A 21,026-nucleotide genomic window follows, 5' to 3' on the forward strand; every position below is an offset into this window, starting at 1 on the left:
GGAGGGGGCTGCAGTGGAGATGGATAAGATAAGATATCTTTATTAGTCACATGTACATCGACACACACAGTGAGATGCACCTTTTTGCGTAGTGTGTTCTGGGGGCAGCCCGCAAGTGTCGTCACGCTTCCGGCGCCAACATAGCATGCCCACAACTTCCTAACCCGTATGTCTTTGGAATGTCGGAGGAAACCAGAGAAACCAGAGGAAACCCACGCAGACACGGGGAGAATGTCCAAACTCCTTACAGACAGCGGCCAGAATTGAACTCGGGTCGCTGGTGCTGTAATAGCATTACGCTAACCGTTACACTACCAAGAGTGGAGCTTTTCTGATCGAGCTGGGAGAAACCAAACGAAAACCTGCAGATAAAATTGTCCAACAACATCAGAGGAGGTGCAGAAGGACTTCTAAACACCTCTGTGAGTGGTTGTTTCACTGAGAACTGCTGCTGAAGTTTATCACTGTTTAGGCTGTGTTTGTTGGTGACTGCTACCTACACAGTCCTTCTCACTGCAGCGACTGGCATTTTGCCAGAAGCCGTTTTACTCCTACGGCGGGGAGGGAAGCATTGTTTTGTTTTCCCACTGTCATTAGGGGAACCCCCTCCCTCCTGCCGCGTCGTGCCCCCCTGTCGGTGTGGGAGTAGGAGTATTCCTCGGACGTCTCAGCCTTTTCCGGCCTTCGAATTTCTCGGGACCGGGCAGAGCCTTTCAGATGTTGGAAGTGGCTGGCATCTTGCCAAGGAAGAGCCGTCGAGTGTGGGGTGTTTCCAACTCCCACAACAACAAAACACTCCTTCCACCTCACTATCTGTTTCGGAAAGGCTACTCTGGGGCTGCCGGTGATATTCTCCAGCTTTGTGAAGCCCCACAACATCGAGGCGAGGCGGCCAGACCGACAGGATCTGCTGACGCAATAAGACCTGGGGGAGCGGCGAGAAGTTCCGAACTGTTCCGTCTAAAGACACCACTTACTTCCAGTGACATTATCGGCGGGTACTGCTACCTTGACTTGGCAGCTATCCTTCTCGTGGCTTGTTTCTATTTCGGACTGGGTTACCACCACGCCAGACCGGACACCGGCGAGCCGCCGACCTCCGAGGGGCCACGCAAGAGCCGCAGCCTCCTCGGACGACACCTTGTTTCGGGCGATGGAACTCAAGCGAGGGGTGCAATGCATGTTGCCCCCTGGAATAACCTTGGAAGCGGTTTCGGAGGCCATGGAGGACTTGGTTGGTGCGGGTGGCCTGCTGGCCTCTGAGAAGGAGTTCGGGAAGGAGGTGTTCTGTCTATGGACCAACGACCTGGTGCATCGGGCCCTCAGTAGGGGACTCACTCCTGCAGCTGGAGCTGGTGACCGCTCCCACACAGCAGATTGTCCCTGGATATGTCAGGCCCTTCACTCCCATTGAGGCCCTCCTTCCCCATCTTGCCCTCTTGGGACAGATACGGTCTGACATCACTGCCGTACGGCACAAATTTAAGCGCCACACCCTCCGCACCGTGATCTCTTTCCGGCGCCAGCTGTTTATGCAGTTGGCCCGGGAGGAGGACGTTGAGGGTCGGTTCACTGTACGGTACGAAGGGGCCAGCTACCAGGTGCACTGGAGCTCTGAGCGGCCCCGGTGCCAAGCTTGCGGGGAGGTGGGGCACTTTCGGAGGGACTGTCCCAATTCCCGGCCCAAGGTTTCCACCTCCGGTACAACTGTTCCCCCTCCCCCTCCCCCTGCGGATCAGGTGGGAGAGCCTGAGACTGCGGGCAGCGCGGGCGTGGGGCGGGACGGGGAGGAGCCGATGTGGACCAGGAAGGTGCGGAGGAAGAGCAAGCACCTCTAGAAGCAAACTCCTGGGGACGCAGAGCTCGCGCCTACCCCTGCGCCTCATAACGAGGATCCCACTTGGTCTGTGGGGAGTGCGCAGGTGGTTGGGTTGGTGGAAATCAGGGCTGCCGGAGAACCGGTGGTCCCAATGTCCATGTGTTCCTCCAGCCTAAAGAGGAGGAGGAGTCTTTCTCCCAGTGAGGTGGAGGGTGCAGATGAGCAGGGGTCATCAGAGGGGGCAGGACCCAACGTAGAGGTTAGGCCCCAACCTGATTCCCCAGATGCGGCTTCGTGCCCTGGTGGTCCCCCTGTGGTGGGTGGGGAAGGGAACAGCCCCGGTGACATAGTGCGGGTGGACGTCTCCACTGCCGATGGTGGCGTTGCCCTGAGCATGGCGGCTGAGACAGCCCTGGAACCCCCCACCCAGGATAGCATCTCCTTAGGGGGTGGAATTAATGGAGAGAGCAGTGAGTCGGAGACCAGCCCCTCCCTCTCTCAGGATCTGGCTCCGGGCGGACCCCTAGCATTCGAGTCATCGGGGTCCTCCTCGAGCCCGGCTCCTGGGGCGAGGGATGTTCCCATTGTGCCGGCATTACTGTGCCATGGTTCCCCAGAGGTTTTGGGGGACAGCCCCTCTGCAGCTGTTACCAGTGATGGGACTGAGGCAGAGGTGGAGTCGGCGGGTGGGGCTGAGGTTCCCGCTGCACGGTGTGGGACAGGTGAGCTGGCGTTTGCTGGTTCACACGGGGAGGACACCGAGGACTCTGCCTGCAGTGAGGGGTTGGAAGGGGATTTGTTTGAAAGTGACCTCATGGATATCCTCACCCCTCACGATAGGTCCCCATTGATCCTTGTAAAGGAGATCCAAGAGTTTATTCAGACCTCTGAAGGTGTGAAGCACGGGCCTAAATTAGCCTCCCTACGCTGGGACAGCCTACCGAGGCCGGTTAGGTCACTGCGTGTCGCCCTTCGGCAGAAGGGGAAGGGGAAGCGGGCGACCGGGAACAATAGGCGCCAGCTTAATACCTTCCTGGATGACCTAAAGAGAGACTCCAGGGCTAGAGGTGGTCACACTCCTTCGGAGGGTAGGGGGTCACCAGGTGGCTCTGGCACTCCCCGTGCCCGCAGGGTGAAGAGCGGCTCTGCTCTCACCAGGAAGGGGAAGGGTGCCAGGGCCTAGTGTGCTCCTGACATGAGATACACCATAGCCAGCCTTACTGTGAACGGCAGCAGGGGTTCTCTCCGTAGGTTCCATACTCTCTCTGTCCTCAAGGAAGTGAGATATGCAGAGAGTCTCCTGCAGGAAACCCACACCACCCCAGGAGATGAATCCACCCGGCTCCTGGGGTGACAGGGAGGGGTCTACATGAGTCACCTCAACACCACCTCCAGTGGGGTGGCGATTCTGTTGGCTCCTGGTTTCCAACCAGAAATCGTGACAGTTCAGGACGTTGTTCCCGGCCGCCTGCTCCACCTCGCCGTGCGCCCGGACGGTGTCCCGCTGCACTTTGTCAACATGTATGCCCTCAGGGCGCGGGGTGCTGCAGACGGGCCTGTTCTGTCAGGTGTCCACCTTGCTCGGCTCCATCGACCCCGGGGACTGCATCATCCTCGGGGGGGGGGGGGGGGGATTTCAACTGCACCCTCGAGGAGGAGGACCGCTCTGGCCTCCAGCGTGACCCGGCGTCGGCGAAGACCTTGAAGGAGCTCATGGGTTCCTTTGACTTCGTGGACACCTGGCGGAACCTTCACCCTGACCCTGGCGCCTTCTCGAGGAGGACTAGAGGGGGAGGTTCCCACATAGAGCGTACATTTCTCGGGCGTACGTCTCCCGTGTCTCGGCGGCCTCCATGCGGCCAGTGCCGTGCTCGGACCACCACCTCGTGTGGGCAGAGTTGTCTCTGCCGTGCATGCGGGTGGGGTCTGCGTACTGGCACTTTAACAACCGGCTGCTGGAGGACGGCCGATCCCGGGATTCGTTCAGAGCTTTCTGGACTGCCTGGAGGGAGAAACGGGAGGACTTCTGCTCCCTGAGGCTGTGGTGGGATGTGGGCAAAGCCCAGATCCGGTTTCTATGTCAGGAGTACACTGGGGGGTCGACCAAGGGGCGGGGATCTGAGATCGGGCGACTTGAGAGAGAGCTGCTCGACTTGGAGTCCCGTCTCGGTCTGACCGCTGGGGACCAGAGCCTGTGGCAGGACTACCAGAAGAAGAAGGATGCGCTGAGGGCACTGCAGCTTGAGCGGTCTCGAGGCGCGTACGTGAGAGCACGGATCCAAATGCTGCACGATTTGGACCGTGGTTCACCCTTTTTCTTCTCGTTGGAGAAGCAGCGGGGAGTCCTCAAGCAGCTGGTAGATTTGCTGGCTGCTGACGGCTCCTCCGTCACTGATCTTGCCGGGATCACCGAGGAGATCTGTTCCTTTTACAGGGACTTGTTGTCACCAGACCCGTCCAGTGCGGACGCGTGCGGGGTGGTCTGGGAGGGGTTGCCAATGGTCGGGCCGGAGGTGGGGGAGTGGCTCGGCTTGCCCTTGACTCGGGCCGAGCTGTCTGCGGCTCTTCAGCAGCTCCGGATGGGGAAGTCCCCAGGCCTCGACGGCTTGACCGTCGAGTTCCTTCAGACATTCTGGGATGTCCTGGGGGATGATTACATCCTTGTCCTGGGGGAGAGCTTGGCCACCGGGGAGATGCCCCTTTCGTGGAGGAGAGCTGTCGTGGTCCTGTTGCTCAAGGAGGGAGACCTTCGCCTGTTGAAGAACTGGTGGCCGGTCTCTCTCTTGTACACGGACTACAAGGTCTTCGCTGGCAACGGCCAACTGTCTCGGCTCTGTGCTGCAACAGATCATACATCCGGATCAGTCCTACACGGTCCCAGGCCAGTCCATTCAGGACAACGTCCACCTGGTCTGGGACCTGATCCAGGAGACTGGATCCCCGGCAGTGTTTCTCTCCCTTGACCAGGAGAAGGCGTTTGACCGGGTGGATCACGGTTTCCTGGAGGGCATTCCGCGGGCGTTTGGGCTCGGACCGCACTTTGTGGCCCGGGTCCGGCTTTTGTACTCTGCCGCAGAGTGCCTGGTCAAGGCCAATGGTTCATTAACGACACCCATTTCCTTTCAGAGCGGAGTACATCAGGGATGCCCCATGTCCGGCCAGTTGTACGCCATCTGTGTCAAACCATTCCTGTGTCTCCTTCGGAGGAAGTTGACGGGTCTGGTTCTGTGTGAGCCAGACATGGAGGTCGTGCTCTCAGCCTACGCTGACGACGTACTCCTGACGATGACAGACCCCATCGACCTGCGGAGGATGCGCAAGTGCCAGGAGGTTTTCTCGGCAGTGTCCTCTGCCAGGATCAACTGGGCGAAATGTTCCGGAGTCTTAGTGGATCAGTGACAGTTGGACTCCCTGCCAGAGGAGATGTCTCCATTTGCGTGGACTACCACGCATCTCCTCTACCTGGGAGTCTACCTGAGTCCCTCTGGGGAGACCTGGCTGGCAAACTGGCAGAACCTGGAGACGAGAGTCGTGACCTGGCTGGGGCACTGGTCAGGCCTCCTCAGGGTGCTTTCCTATCGGGGCAGGGTGGTGGTCATAAACCATCTGGTGGCCTCCATGTTGTGGTACCGGATGGTCACCTTGACCCCGCCCGCAGCCTTTGCCACAAGAATGCAGGGGAAGTTAGTGAACTTCTTCTGAGGCAATAGGAAACACTGGGTCTCTGCAGCGGTCCTGAGTCTCCCGTTGGAGGAGGGCGGACAGTCGCTGGGGTGTGTACGTGCATGGCTGGCGGCTCTCCGCCTCAGGACCCTGCAGAGGTTCCTGTACGCTGAGCACCCTCCCTGGTGGCACGTGCTGGCGATGTACTTTCTCCGGCGGGGCTGTTGCCTTCATGAGGTGACGCGGCTACCGCCGGCGGGCGTCAGCCGGGCTGCTCTGCGGAGGCTTCCCAACTTCTGTCAGGACCTGCTGAGAGCCTGGAACATGGTTGCCTCTGGCCGGGAGCCCCCTCTGCTGGCGGAGGGCAGTGCCCCGGCTGAGAGCTCAGATCACTCCTGCCCTACCTCATTGGGTGTCGGTGCGGCTCGGTTGTGTGGAGCGACTCTGGCTTCTTAGTCGGAGCTGCTTGTCAGGCCCAGGCCCTGAAATCTTATCCGGGAGCCGGCCCCACACAACATGAGCCGCCTTTCATCGGCACCCATTGCGCCCTTCCGGGATGCAGGTAGGAGGTACCTGTATGGGCTGCTGCTCTGCACTCTCCACTTCCTAGCCCTTGTCCACCGTCCCGACACGCGATGGCGGTCGGTGTTTCCACCTGGGAGCGAGGGGGGTCCCCAGTGGAAGTCCCTTTACGGGAGTGTACTTCCCATGTACATCGGGGACCCGGGGTGGAGGCTGCTGCACAGGGTGGTGTCCTGTAATAAGTTTCTTAGTTTGTGCACGGATCGCCCAGCCGACTGTCACTTCTGTGGGCTGGAGGAGACCGTGCACTGTATGTACATGGAAGCTGCGAGGTTGCAGCCCCTTTTTGCATATCTGCGGGGGCTGCTCCTCGCCTTCTGGCTGCACTTTAGCCCCCACCTGTTCATCGGTGGTCATCCAGTAAGGAGGGGGGCAAGGAGGGCTGAGGGTATCCTGGTAAACTTGCTCCTGGGGCTAGCTAAGGTGGCTATCTATGGGTCCTGGAAGCGGGTAGCAGAAGGTGCTGGCCAGGTGGACTGCCTGGAGATGTTCCGAGGTTATGTCCGTGCCCGGGTAGCTGTGGAGAGAGAATATGCAGTGTCCACGGGTACCATGGAGGCGTTCCGGGACCATTGGGCACCACGGGGGACAAATGCCATCCTCGGTAGAGATGGGGACATTTTAATTTAGTTTAGTTGTGTTAGTGACTGTGTTTAGTCACTGTTATTGTCTCTGTTTGTAGTTTTGCAGAATTGCAGATTGTGTTTTGTAATAAAGGAATTTTAAAAAAATTAAAAAGAAGGGAAAAAGAAAGGGTCAGACACAGGATGAAGCTCCCCCAACACTGTCCCATCACACACTCCCGGGGTCAGACGCAGGGTGAAGCTCCCTCCGCACCGTCCCATCACACACTCCCGGGGTCAGACGCAGGGTGAAGCTCCCTCCGCACCGTCCCATCACGCACTCCCGGGGTCAGACACAGAGTGAAACTCTCTCCGCACCGTCCCGTCACACACTCCCGGGGTCAGACACAGGGTAAAGCTCCCTCCGCACTGTCCCGTCACACACTCCCGGGGTCAGACACAGGGTGAAGCTCCCTCCACACCGTCCCATCACACACTCCTGGGGTCAGACACAGAATGAAGCTCCCTCCTCACCACCCCTCCCACAGCCCAGCACTCCCTCCTCACCACTTCTCTGTGACTCTGTTGGAATCCCCTGCGTGTACAGTCAGTGTGGGCGATGGGTGAATCCCTGAGTGTGTCTGGCTGAGGGGTGAATCAGACTGTGTGTCGGGGAGATGGCGAGAGAGACACTGTCCGTACTTACACTGCACACCGATGCGTTGGGGTGGAGACTCCTGTTCACCGACAGAGTTCTTCGCTTTGCAGTAATAGACACAGGAGGTGTTCGCCTGGGAAACCCACAGCTGGTAATCCTGAGAATAACGCCACAGATTTGTTGACCGAGAGCCACACACGTTCCTCCAGCTGTAGGCCGGTGCTGGGTTGGCATCAGATTCACACAACAGTGTAATGTGTTCACCAACAACAGCAGCCTGGGGAGAAGTGATTCGCACGTCGGTGGGGGCGTCTGCAGAATGAAACGTCCTTCAGTTAAATCAGACTCCCGGATCCCATGGTAACGGGGGGAGACTGGGGAGCGTTGGGGTTGAATATCGACTGTGTGTTGGCGGTGGGGTGGGTGAACGGTGGTGGGTGGGGCGCCGCTCCAGGGGGCTGCTGTGTCCTGGTTGGGGTTGAGCTTGTTGAGTGCGGCTCATTCACCCCTTGCATTCGTGTGAAGAGCCTTCGGGTTGTTGTTGTACCGCATCCCCCTGCACTGACTAACCAGAGGGGCTCTCTCAGGGTTGTCGCTTCCTGACACACTCTGTGACTATCAGCAACCATTTCCCCCGTCTTATCTCCTGCCTTTAACGTTCCAAGGTCCCTCTTCACCAGAACCAACTCCCCAATATTTACATTAAACCTGATCTACAGCCTCGCACAGTGAGTGCTGCGTTCTCACAGCTCGGGAGAGCCGGGTTCGATTCCGACCTCCGGCACTGTGTGTGTGTGTGTGTGTCTGTGTGTATATCTGTGTGTATATCTGTGTGTGTATGTATATCTGTGTGTGTATCTCTGTGTGTGTCTGTGTGTGTGAGAGAATTGGCCGCTGTGAATCGCGCCCTGGTGTGTGGGTGAGGGGTAGAATCTGGGGGTAATTGACAGAACTGTGGGGGGAATGGGTTACAGGGGGGCAGGGGAAACTGGGGGAGTTATACAACGGTAAACCCCATAATGGGATTGTGCGTCTGTGCGGTGACGGGTCAGAACAACGTCCGTACTTACACTGCACATCGATGCGTTGGGGTGGAGACTCCAGTTCACCGACAGAGTTCTTCGCTTTGCAGTAATAGTCACAGGAGGCGACCGCCCGTGTAACCTGCAGTAGGTAATCCTGAGAATTAGTCCGCAGATCTGTTGGCTGAGAGTCACACACCTTCTTCCAGCTGTAATGGGTTGCTGCTGGGTTGGCAACAGATGTACACGACAGTGTAATATATTTACCAACAACAGCAGCCCCAAAAAAAGTGATTCGCACGTCAGTCGGAGCGTCTGCAGAAAGAAATGTCCTTGTTGAATCAGAATCCTGTATCCCATGGTAACAGGGGGGTGGGGGAGACTGGGGAACATTGGGATTGAATATCAGCTGGGTGGGGGCGGAAGTCTAACAGGCGAAGAAACCTGTGTCACACACTCCCGGGGTCAGACACAGAGTGAAGTTCCCCCTGCACCGTCCCATCACACACTCCCGGGGTCAGACACAGGGTGAAGCTCCCCCTGCACCGTCCCGTCACACACTCCCGGGGTCAGACACAGGGTGAAGCTCCCCCTGCACCGTCCCGTCACACACTCCCGGGGTCAGACACAGGGTGAAGCTCCCTCCGCACCGTCCCGTCACACACTCCCAGGGTTAGGATTAGCCCCTCCCACAGTGCAACACTCCATCCTCACTGACCCTCCCCCAGTGCACCCCCTCACCGACCCTCCTGTGGCACGGCGCTCCCTCCTCACCACCCCTCCCACAGCGCGGCGCTCCCTCCTCACCGACCCTCCCGCGGCGCTCCCTCCTCACCGCCCCTCCCGCGGCGCTCCCTATGCCCTGCCCTGACAGTTCCGTCCTCAGGAGACCGGATCCCCTGACCTTCCGCGCGCACAGGGAACAGGTTGGTGGAACCTTGACTGACGACTGCGGGTCCAGGAGGGGACGGTGGGGATTACTCACACTGCACGTTGATCGTGAATGTCTCCGATCGCCCAGTCCCGATGGCATTCTGAGCCAGACAGTGGTAACTGTTGCCGTGATGTTGTTGGGTAATTCTCTCAATCTGCAACACCTGCTCTTGGCTCATCTGCCATCCACCCCGGTGCCAGGAGTAGCCGGAGACCGGGGGATCACTCCTGGTGCTGACACAGGTCAGATTCAGCCGATCATTTTCCTTAACGTCTGTCGTCTCGCTCCGTACACCGTTGACACGGTACTCAACGTGAACATCCTGCGGTTGATCTGCAACAGGATTCAACACCGAACGTTAACTGTTCACTGTTTGTTCTCTCTGCAGTGTTTTACATCAAGTTTTGTTGCCCAGTGTTATGAGACAGGTTGCTATTTGGTGAATGTCCCTTTAAGGCACCTGGACAGTAGAGGAGTAGTGTGTGTGTGTGTGTGTGTGTGTGTGTGTGTGTGTGTGTGTGTGTGTGTGTGTGTGTGTGTGTGTGTGTGTGTGTGTGTGTGTGTTGCGTGTGTGGCGTTATCAAGACAGCAAGACTATAACAATGTGCTGGCTGTTTTGCTCAGAGAGAGAGTGTGAGAGAGAGACTGACTGACTGCTGGTCTCTGTATCGATAGATGAAGAACAATAGTTGCGTTTGTCACCACAATCCACATGTGGATCTTTGGAGCAAACAAATGGAGTCCACTTTGTCGTTAATCTGTGTTGGGAAACAGGTATTACTGTGAACAAAGCAGTGGAGATCATCGGAGGTTGAGGTGTCCTATGGGTTCCATCGTGGAACATGTGGATTTTGTAAATTCTCTCTACATTCTCTCTTCAGTCAACAGTGGTTTTGCAAAAGCCTTTGCTCACGTTTCACCTGATGACTTGCTGAACTGAACTTTGAGAATTATTCCTAGACTTGGAGTTTGGGAATTTGCCACACACACACTTCGAGTTTAAAAGATTTGGGGTAAATGTTTAATATCTGACATTTTTGCTTTTCTTATCACAAGTAGGTATTAATAAAATAGGTTCTAACACTTATACATGACTCGGTGTGTTTCTATTGTTGCTGGTACGTTACACCAGTAATAGCCATTCGGCCCCTCTACTCATGCTGGGTCATTTGCTCCACAGTAACCCACCCCCTCTTCGTCACTGCCTCCCTCCTCCTCTCCCTCTGTGTATTCCAGCTTCCCTCTACAACCCTCCCCATCGCAGTGAGGTTCATTTCACCCTGGGGAAGGAGATTCTCCAGAATTCCTGGTTGAATTTTCTATCGTTATCTCGCTGAGTCCCCACTTCTCCAGGGGTCTACTCATGGGACACCCTTCTCCACAGAAGCAGCTCAGCTTGTTCAGCGATCCCAGTGAACTGTGCACAGTGCTCCTGGTGTGGTCTAACCCAGGGATACGGAGACTGAAACTGTTCACGGTGCCCCCGGTGTGGGTCTGACCCAGGGATACGGAGACCAGAACTGTGCACGGTGCTCCCGGTGTGGTCTGACCCAGGGATACAGAGACTGGAACTGTTCAGGATGCTCCAGTTTGGTTTAACCCAGGGATATGGAGACGCCAGGAAAGTGCACCACATAAATTCCACTTGTTGTTGTATTCCTTGCCCAAACAAACCAAGGTTATTTCTGTGACATACTTACACTTGCCCATCACCGTGAGTTCCGCTGACCTGCTCTTGCCCACTTCATTGGAAGCCTGACAGGCGTACTTCCCATAATCTTTGTAAAATATGGATGGAAATTGGAGGCTGCTGCTTCTTTCTCCCCGGACTTCAGTTCCATCCCTGAACCAGGTGTACTCCCTGACTGCTGGGTGCGCTGTGATACAGTCACAGCTGAGGACAACTCTGTCTCGTTCCTTCATACTGTGAGTGTCTGTCCCCCAGTTTACCGTCAGTGAGATGGTGACGTTTCGAGGTGGATCTGAAAACGCACAGAATGAGTTAGACAAGAGTCCAGGGAGGGGTGTAGCTGCCAGAGGGGGTCACAGAGACGGGGAGGGGTGTAGGGGAGGGTGGGGTTACAGAGATGGGGAGGGATGTAGGGGCTGGAGGGCTCACAGACATGGGGAGGGGTGTAGTGGCTGGAGGAGTCACAGACATGGGGAGGGGTGTCGGGGCCGGAGGGGGTCAGAGACAGGGACGGGTGCAGGGGCCGGAGGGGGTTCCGGGGGTGGAGGGAGTGGACTTTGAAGCGACACTCGGATGACTGCGGTGGTCAGTCGAGGTGCTTCCGGTCTGTGGCCCACACCGGGGGTATATTCCCTGCAACTTACACTTCACGTCCAGTGAGACCTCCGTTTCCGCTGAAGGTGTCCCTGGTCCAAAATTGGCCGTGCATTTCACTACCGGCTGGGTAGTCCCGAACGTTGGTACATACACCACAGTGCTGGAATAAATCCACTGGTCATCCTTGAAAACTGTTCCTGTCTCCTGAGGACGGGAGAGATGAGGGAGGTGCCACTCAAACACAGGAGTGTCCTCAGGGCAGTAACTGTACACAGAGCAGGTCAGAGACGCACCTTCCCCGTCCACCACATGCTCAGGCACTGTGATCACTGGTTTCTGCAGATCCCCTGTGGAACAAACCGTGCAAACAATGTGTGGCTCTGTGAGGGATAAAGTAGCTCCCCCACCCCCCAGTCTCAGAGCTCCTGGGGTCAGGGCCCACAACCAGGAAGGTATTCCCCAGGGTCACACTGAGGGAGTGCAGCGCTGTGGGAGGGGCGGTGAGGTGGGAGCGCTGTGGGAGGGGTAGCTTGGAGGGAGCGCTGTGGGAGGGGCAGTGAGGAGGGAGTGCTGTGTTGCGGGAGGGGCTGTGAGGAGGGAGCGCTGTGGGAGGGGTGGCTTGGAGGGAGCGCTGTGGGAGGGGCGGTGAGGAGGGAGCGCCGCGCTGTGGGAGGGGCGGTGAGGAGGGAGCGCTGTGGGAGGGGCGGTGAGGAGGGAGCGCTGTGGGAGGGGCGGTGAGGAGTGCAGTGTTGCGGGATGGGCAGTGAGGAGGGAGTGCTGCGCTGTGGGAGGGGCGGCGAGGAGGGAGCACCGCGCTGCGGGAGGGGCGGTGAGACGCTACCTCTTCGCCGCCCCTCCCACAGTGTGGGAGCTGCAAAGGAGTCAACATCGGACAAGTGGGAGACATTCAGAGATGAAACAATGAGAGGTCAGGGCGAACGTATTCCCATGAGGATGAAAGGTTTGGACAGCAAGTCCAAGGAACCCTGAATGTCAAGGAATATTGAGGCCAGGATTGAAAACTATTGAAGCACATGGTAAACATGGAGAACTTCAGGAGTTTAGGATCCGCAGGGAATACGTATAAGAATTAGGGGAGCTACAAGGGGGCATGAAATATCATTCACAGGCAAGATTAATGAAAACTCCAAAACATTTTATAAGTATAGTAAGGGCAAGAGAATAACCAGGGAAAGAATAGAGTCCATTAGGGACCAAAATGTCAATCTGCACGTGGAACCAGTGGACATACGTGAGGTTTGAAATGAATACTTCTCACTTGTATTCACTAAGGAGAAGGACCTTGCGGATGAAAAATTCAGAGAGGGGTCAGTACTAGTCAGGTATTGAATTCAAAAGCCGCGAGGTGATGTTGCAGCTCTATAGAACTCTGGTCAGACCACACTTGGCGGTATTGTGTTCAGTTCTGGTCGCCTCATTCTAGGAAGGATGTGGAAGCTTCAGAGAGGGTGCAGAGGAGATTTAACAGGATGCTGCCTGGATTGGAGAGCATGTCTTATGAGGATAGGTTGAGCGAGCTGGGGCTTTTCTCTTTGGAGAGGAGGAGGATGAGAGGTGACTTGACAGAGGTGTACAAGAGGCATAGATCGAGTGGACAGTCAGAGACTTTTTCCCAGGGTGACAATGGCTAACACAAGGGGACATAATTTTAAGGTGACTGGAGGAAGGTATAAGGGGGATGTCAGGGGTAAGTTTTTTAGAGAGTGGTGGGCAGAGGTTGTGGGGGCAGATACATTAGGGACATTTAAGAGACTCTTAGATAGACACATGAATGATAGAAAAATAGGGGGCAATGTGGGAGGGAAGGGTTAGATAGATCTTAGAGCAGGATAAAATGTCGGCACAACATTGTGGGCTGAAGGGCCTGTACTGTGCTGTAATGTTCTATGTTCGATGTTCTATATTCTGAAACATGTTATCATTGAAATGGAGATATTTGATATCTTAAATATGAATCAATCTTCCAGGTCGGATGTGATTTCAAACCAGCGTAGGACTTGCACGATGAATGGTGGGGCACTGGGGAACGTAATGGAACAGAGGGACCGAGGAGTCCAAGTGCGTAGTTTGTCGAAAGCCACTTCACAGGTAGACAGGGTGGCAAGAAAGGTGTTCAGCACACTGCCCACCATCGAGGACATCTTCAAGAGGCAGCACCTCAAGAAGGTGGCATCAATTACGAAGGACCCTCACTACCCGGGACATGCCCTCTTCTCGTCACTACCATCGGGGAGGAGGTACAGGAGCCTGAAGACCCACACTCAACGATTCAGGAACAACTTCTTCCCCACCGCCGTCAGATTTCTGAACGGTCCATGAACCCATGAACTCTACCTCATTATTCCTTTTTTCGGAACTATTATTTATTCTGTAATTGACAGTAATTTTCTGTCATTGCACTGTACGGCTGCAGCAGAACGACAAATTTCATGACATACACGTCAGTGATAATAAATCTGGTTCTGATTCTGATTTGGGCCTTCAGCAATCAGGGGACTTACTGGATGTATATACAGTACATAGAACTGTACAGCACAGGAACAGGCCCTTCAGCCCACAATGTTGTGCTGAACTAACTAAGCTGATGACTCCTGATCCCTTCTGTCTGCATAGTGTCCATCTCCCTCCACATTCATGTGCCTGTCTAAGAGCCTCTTAACCCCTCTATCGTATCTGCCTCCACCCTCACCCCTGGCAGCACGTTCCAGACACCCACCGCTCTCTGCGTAAAAAAACTTGCCCCGCACGTCTCCTTTGAACTTTCCCCATCTCACCTTAAATGCATGTGCTCCACTACAAACATTTTGAACCCGGAAAAAAGATATCGGCTGTTTCCCATAATCTAATAAACTTCTAACAGGTCTCCCCTCAGCCTCCGCCGCTCCAGAGAAAACAACCCTTGTTTGTTCAACCTCTCCTTATAGCTCATGCCCTCTAATCCAGGCAGCGTCCTGGTGAACCTCTTCTGCATCCTCTCCAAAGTCCCCACATCCTTCTTGGAAGTGGGCGACCAGAATTGAGTGCAGTCGTTCAGATGCGGCCTAACCAGAGGTTTATAAAGCTGCAACATAACTTCCTGACTCTTGAAATCAGTGCCTCGACTAATAAGGGCAAGTGTGTCGTACGCTTTCTTTACCACCCTGTCGACCTGTGCGGCCACTTTCAGGGAGCTATGGACTTGGACCCCAAGATCCCCCTGTACAACAATGCTGTTAAGGGTCCTGCCATTCATTGTGTACTTTCCCTTCACATTTGACTCCCCCCAATACCTGGTACGGCAACTGCTCTGCCCGGGACCACAAGAAACTGCAGAGAGTTGCAGACACAGCTCAGCACACCATGGAAACCAGCCTCCCCTCCGTGGACTCCGTCAACACTTCCCACTGCCTCGGTAAAGCAGCCAGCATAATCAAAGACCCTCTCCCACCCCGGACATTCTCTCTTCTCCCCCCTCCCATCGGGCAGAAGATACAAAAGCCTGAAAGCACGTACCACCAGGCTCAAGGACAGCTTCTATCCTGCTGTTATAAGACGATCGAACAGTCCCCTGGTATGAAAAGATTGGAATTGGAATATTGTTGTCACTTGTACCGAGGTACAGTGAAAAACTTGTCTTGCATACCGATCGTACAGATCAATTCATTACACATTGCATTGATGGACTCTTAACCTCACAATCTACCTCGTTATGGCCTTGCACCTTATTGTCTGCCTGCACTGCACTTTCTCTGTAACTGTAACACTTTATTCTGCATTCTGTTATTGTTTTCCCTTGTACTGCCTCAACGCACTTTTGCAATGAAATGATGTGTATGGACGGCATGCAAAGTTTTTCACTGTACCTCGGTACACGTGACAATAATGAACCAAAAAAATCAGTGTTCCCAAAATATATCAATGATTTGGACGTCAATGAAGGAAGTACTGTTGGTAAATTTTCAGATCACATGGAAATTGGTGGTGTTGTTGGGAGTGACAGGGGCTACAGGCTGATCAAGATCAGTGGGTAAGGTGGGCAGAGCAGTGGCAGATGGAGTTTAATCTGGATAAGATGCATTTTGGGAGGTCTGATAAGTATACCATGTGTGCCGTGAATGATTGGGCCCTGGGCAGTACAGAGGAACAGAGGGACTTCAGTGTACAAACAGAAGGACCCCTGAAGGTACCAGCACAGGTAGGTGGTGAAGAAGGTGTGCAGGAGACTTGCCTTCATTAGATGGGACATGGAATACAGGAGCTGGGAAGTTACAGTACAACGTTATACAACACCAGTCAGGGCCCCAGCGAGAGGACTGTGTGCAGTGCTGGTCCCCACACCGTGGGAAGTAGGTGACTGCACTGGAGAGGGTGCAGAGGGGAGTCCCCTGGGATGGAACATTCCAGTTACGGAGAGAGATGGGAGGGGCCGGGTCTGTTCTCCCTGCAGCGGAGGGGGCTGAGGGGGGAACCTGATAAATTCTGAGGGAAATGGAGAGGGTAGATTGTCGGAAACTTTTCTCCATGACGGAGACGTCTAAAACTAGTAGGTTTACAGTGAGGGGTTTAGAGGGGGTATTTATCCCCCAGATAGGGGGTGTGGGATCGAGACTGGACTGCCTGACGGGGTGGGGGAGGCAGAGGCTGCCACAACACTGAAAGAGTATCTGGACAGGCACTTGAATGGCTGAGGTGCAGGGAAGGGTACAGATTGAGCATTGGGAGATGGGATGGGTGTCGGTGGGGTCGGCAGGGACGAGATGGGCTGAAGGGCCTGTTTCTGCACTGTATGACTCTGTGACTCTACGAGAGAGGGAAGGGAAAGAAAGAGAGGGCAGTGAAGGATGGGGGGAGTGAGGAGAGAGGGGGAGGGGGAGGGGGAGAGAGGGGAACGGGTTGGTACCATGCAGAACTTTAATCCACGAACTCACCAGATACCAGGAGTTTGAAGCCGATTGGATCCGACCATTTACCAGCCGATGCTTCAATCCGGAAATAATATTTGTCACTGTCAGATGCTCTTAAATCCCGGATCTTCAACGAACAGTTTCCACCAGCCATGTTTCCCAGGAACTCGACTCGTCCTGTATAGTCACCACCACTCCTGGCAGAAGTGTGGTACACTCGAGCCCCATGATAGTGATCACTTTTCAACCAGATCCCAGTAGCTGTCGAGTCTCCACTCCCAGATCCACGAATGCGGAACCGGCAGGGGATGATCACACAGGAACCTTCCCGGGCGCGGAGCGAGAGGGGGGTCCACACTGCCCAGCTGTAACTGTCTGAAAGGAACCAAGTCTCAGTGTGGAGCATCAGAAACAACAAAACCAGACAACCCACAACCCCAAAACCAGATGGTGATGAGAGGACAGGAGTAGGGTTTCATCCTGGAGTGGGATATACATCCCATCAGAAATGGAGAGGGGTGTGGGGGCCGGAGGGGTTTACAGACATGGAGGGGTGTAGGGGCTGGAGGTGGTCACAGAGATGGTGAGGGGTGTGTGGGCAGGAGAGGGTCACAGAGATGGGGAGGGGTGTAGGGGCCGGAGGGGGCACAGAGATGGGGAGGGGTGTAGGGGCTGGAGGGGGTCACAGAGATGGGGGGGTGCAGGGGCCAGAGGGGGTCACAGACGGGGGGGGGTGTAGTGGAGGGAGGGGGGGTCACAGAGTCGGGGAGGGTTGTGGGGACCAGAGGGGGTCACACAGATTGGGTGGGGTGTGGAACAAAGACCCAGTGTGGATGACGGGTGAACGGTGGGCTGCACACAAGGTCACAGGGCAGCTGACTGCCGAAGTCTGACAAGGTCAAGTTTGAGGAGCCCACGATACGCACCGTAAACCGGCAGCTTCGTTTTCTCCGAGGTGGCCGTTCCGACTGAATTGGTGGCTTCACACCAGTGCTCCCAGTATCCATAAACATTGTTGACCCGGTGTGTTGCCATCGATACCTCCCTGCTCTGGGTTGTTCCAAGCCCTGACTGATGCCACCTGTACCTTGTTACTGGAGGGTTACTGTCCCCGACCCCACACCTCAATGTCACAGAATCACCTCGATTGATCGGCTTGAAGGGAGAGAGGGTGAGGTGAACAAACCGGGGGGCATCTGTGGAACCAAAGACCCCGGCAGTTAGAGAAAGGATTTACCCCCGAGAGAGAACAGCAACACAGCGCAGCGCTCCGACCTCACCGACCCTCCCACGGTGCTCCCTCCTCACCGCCCCTCCCACACTGCGGCGCTCCCTCCTCACCGCCCCTCCCGCAGTGAATCACTCCATCCTCACTGCCCCTCCCACAGCACAGCGCCCCTTCCTCACTGCCCCTCCCTCAGTGCATCAACCTCTGGTCTGGGGTTTGAACCCACAACCTCCTCACTCTGGGATGAGGGGTCGGGTGTCCCACTGAGCCGAGGTTGTCGTGTGTGTTGCTGGAACACTCAGTCGGTGGGCCCCTGGTGCTGCCCAAACACTCACACTTCACGTTTAAGGTGATGCTTTGGACCAGAGGCTTTCCCTGTGAGGACGTCTGCACACAACGCAGTGTCCTCCCCTGGTCCTGGTGGGAAGCGACAAATCTCAGTGTAAGGCTGCTTCTCCCTTCGTTCTGGACGGTGCCCGCAGTTTCCAATAGTCGGTCTAATCCGTCGGAACCGTTCCATCGCAGGTGCCCAGGGCAGGCGTACTTCACAGAGCAAGTTAACTCCACCTCCTTTCCCTCGACCATCTCCTCAGCTGAGGAAATTCTTGGCAAGTTGGACACGTCTTAGGAGAAACAGAGAGAGGATTAATCAGTGCAAAGTGTGATTGCAGACGACTCCCAGTGTGGGTCTGACCCAGGGATACAGAGACTGGAACTGTGCACGGTGCTCCCGGTGTGGGTCTGACCCAGGGATACGGAGACCAGAACTGCGCACGGTGCTCCCGGTGTGGGTCTGACCCAGGGATACGGAGACAGGAACTGTGCACAGTGTTTCCTGGTGTGGTCTGACCCAGGGATACGGAGATCGGAACTGTGCACAGTGTTTCCTGGTGTGGTCTGACCCAGGGATACGGAGATCGGAACTGTGCATGGTGCTCCTGGTGTGGTCTGACCCAGGGATACGGTGATCAGACTCCAGGGGATTGTTCAGCCTCTTGGTAAATTCCACAGGAGGTGGAAGAGAACATTCTGCCCCTCAAGCCTGTTTTCTGATTGACTCAGCTCTTGTCTGGTTTGAACTTACCAGATATATTGACCAGGACTCCATCTGGCCCGGAATACTTCTCTCCGTCTTTGGTCTTTATTCGGAAGTAGTACCGACCCACGTCCCCGTGGGTCAGACCATCTACTGTCAGCGTGCAGTCCTTCTCGACTTCCCACCCGGGGTGGAGCTGGGTCCGGTGGAGGAAGGAAGAGTTGGACAACCCTTTGGAATCGATGACAAGACTCCCATGGGTCTTATTGTCTTTTAACCACATCACTTCGCTGAGCGGTGACCGCGCGGGGTGATCGAAGGTGCAGGGGATCCGTACGCAGGAGCCTTCCGAGGCCGTGACCGTCTTCGGAGTCCGCACCTCCCACGCCCCGCAGTGAACACCTGGAAAGGCAACAACAACCCTCCTTCAATCAGTGACAACCTCTCGAGGACACTTCACGGGGAGCTACAGGTATCTGCAGACAGAGATCTGGGGTAGATGTGCATCGTCCATCAAGAGTGGCTGAGGGATGGGGTGGCAGGTGGTTAGGAAGTGGGGCAGAATCCTCTGGCAGAGACTACAGAAGTAAAACAAACCTTGGAGAAATATGATGAGAAGACGTTGGGAACACTCAGCAGGTCAGACAGCGTATGAGGACAGAGGTCCGGTCAACGTTTCAGGTCAGATGCGGGAAACAGAGGGAGAGATGTAGTTTTAGGTGGTGCCAGGTTACAGGAAATATCAGCGATAGGGAAAGACTGTAAGCTTGCCATTAAGTAGCCACTTCTATGGTGGTTCAGAAGGCTTGCCTTGATTAGCCGAGGCACTGAATTCAAGAGTGAGGGAGTTACGTTGCAGCTTTATAAAACTCTGGTTGGGCTGCATCTGGAGTATTGCATTCAGTTCTAATCGCCCTGTTACAGGAAGGGTGTGGGGGCTTTGGAGAGGTTCACCAGGTTGCTGCCTGAATTAGAGGGCATGAGCTATAAGGAGAGGTCGGACAAACTCGGGTTGTTTTCTCTGGAGCGGCGGAGGCTGAGGGGAGACCTGGTAGAGGTTTATAAGATTATGAGAGGCAGGGATAGAGCAGACAGAATCTTTTTGCCAGGGTGGAAATGTCTAATATGACAGAGCATGCATTTAAGGTGAGAGGGGGAAAGTTTAAAGGAGATGTGCAGGGCAGGTGTTCTTACACATGGAGCGGTGGGTGCCTGGGGTGGGGGTGGAGGCAGATACGATCGAGGGGTTTAGACAGACACGTGAACAGGCAGGGAATAGAGGGATGTGGACCATGTGCAGGCAGAAGGGATGGGTTAGATTGGCCTCACAGTCAGCACAGATATTGTGGGCCGAAGGGCCTCTTCCTGTGCTGTACTGTTCAATATTCTCTGTTCTTCCATGTTCATAAAGCATTGGTTTAACCACAGCTGGGGTATCGAGTCCAGTTCCGGGGCTTCGCGCTCGATGAGAGATGCAACAGTTACGACTCCACCCTCCCCTCACCCTCTCCTCCGGACCTCCTCTGCTCCCACAAATCATAGAACAGTACAGCACAATACAGGCCCTTCGGCCCACAATGTTGTGCCGACCTCTAAACCTCACCTAAGACTATCTAACCCCTTCCTCCCACATAAATCTGACCAATGTACCTGCCTCCAGCACCGCCCCAGGCAGCGCATTCCATGCCCCAACCACTCTCTGGGTAAAAAACCTCCCTCTGATATCTCCCTTGAACTTCCCACCCATTACTTTAAAGCCATGCCCTCTTGTATTGAGCATTGGTGCCCTGGGAAAGAGGCGCTGGCTGTCCACTCTATCTATTCCTCTTTATATTTTGTACACCTCTATCATGTCTCCCCTCATCCTCCTCCTCTCCAAAGAGTAAAGCCCCAGCTCCCTTAGTCTCTCCTCATAATGCATCCTCTCCGAACCAGGCAGCATCCTGGTAAACCTCCTCTGCGCCCTTTCCAACACCTCCACATCCTTCCTATAATGAGGCGACCAGTTCCTTGCCACAGTTTGACGTTCTATCACATTTACCGTCACGTCCCAGCGGTTGATGTACCTACCCTGGGAGATGGTGAGGAGCAGGAGCAGGGCGGCTGTCATAATCGCTCAGAGGGATCTGGAATAAGAAAAATGGGAATTATTGGCAAAAGGTTTCCGATTCAACCTGGAACCCCCTCCCCCTAGGAACCCCAAATGCATTGTCGTCTGATGTCCTGTGATTCCCCAGTGGAAGGACGGAGGGCCCCGTCGATGGGAATCTCTTCACTCCGAGGTTTGGGAATCCCACCAATTCCTTAGAGGGAGAGGGGGTGGGAATAGG

General features: G+C 55.3%; 1 protein-coding gene across 4 annotated transcripts in view; it reads right to left on the reverse strand.

The window, feature by feature from the left end:
• LOC127587228 (B-cell receptor CD22-like) overlaps positions 1-21,026 on the reverse strand; it is a 33,765-nt gene that overhangs the window by 5,486 nt on the left and 7,253 nt on the right. For all 4 annotated transcript variants that reach the window (XM_052045484.1, XM_052045486.1, XM_052045485.1 and 1 more), the window contains 10 exons: positions 20,767-20,822; positions 18,745-19,098; positions 17,996-18,283; positions 17,359-17,628; positions 16,457-16,807; positions 11,576-11,875; positions 10,942-11,223; positions 9,293-9,574; positions 8,356-8,622; positions 7,334-7,597 (listed from right to left, as the gene is read on the reverse strand). In XM_052045484.1, the coding sequence (XP_051901444.1) occupies positions 7,334-7,597; positions 8,356-8,622; positions 9,293-9,574; positions 10,942-11,223; positions 11,576-11,875; positions 16,457-16,807; positions 17,359-17,628; positions 17,996-18,283; positions 18,745-19,098; positions 20,767-20,806 (2,698 nt within the window). In that variant the 5' untranslated portion in view covers positions 20,807-20,822. The remainder of the gene's footprint in view (positions 1-7,333; positions 7,598-8,355; positions 8,623-9,292; positions 9,575-10,941; positions 11,224-11,575; positions 11,876-16,456; positions 16,808-17,358; positions 17,629-17,995; positions 18,284-18,744; positions 19,099-20,766; positions 20,823-21,026) is intronic.

This window comes from Pristis pectinata, chromosome 39 (assembly GCF_009764475.1).
Source record: "Pristis pectinata isolate sPriPec2 chromosome 39, sPriPec2.1.pri, whole genome shotgun sequence".
NCBI lineage: Eukaryota > Metazoa > Chordata > Chondrichthyes > Rhinopristiformes > Pristidae > Pristis > Pristis pectinata.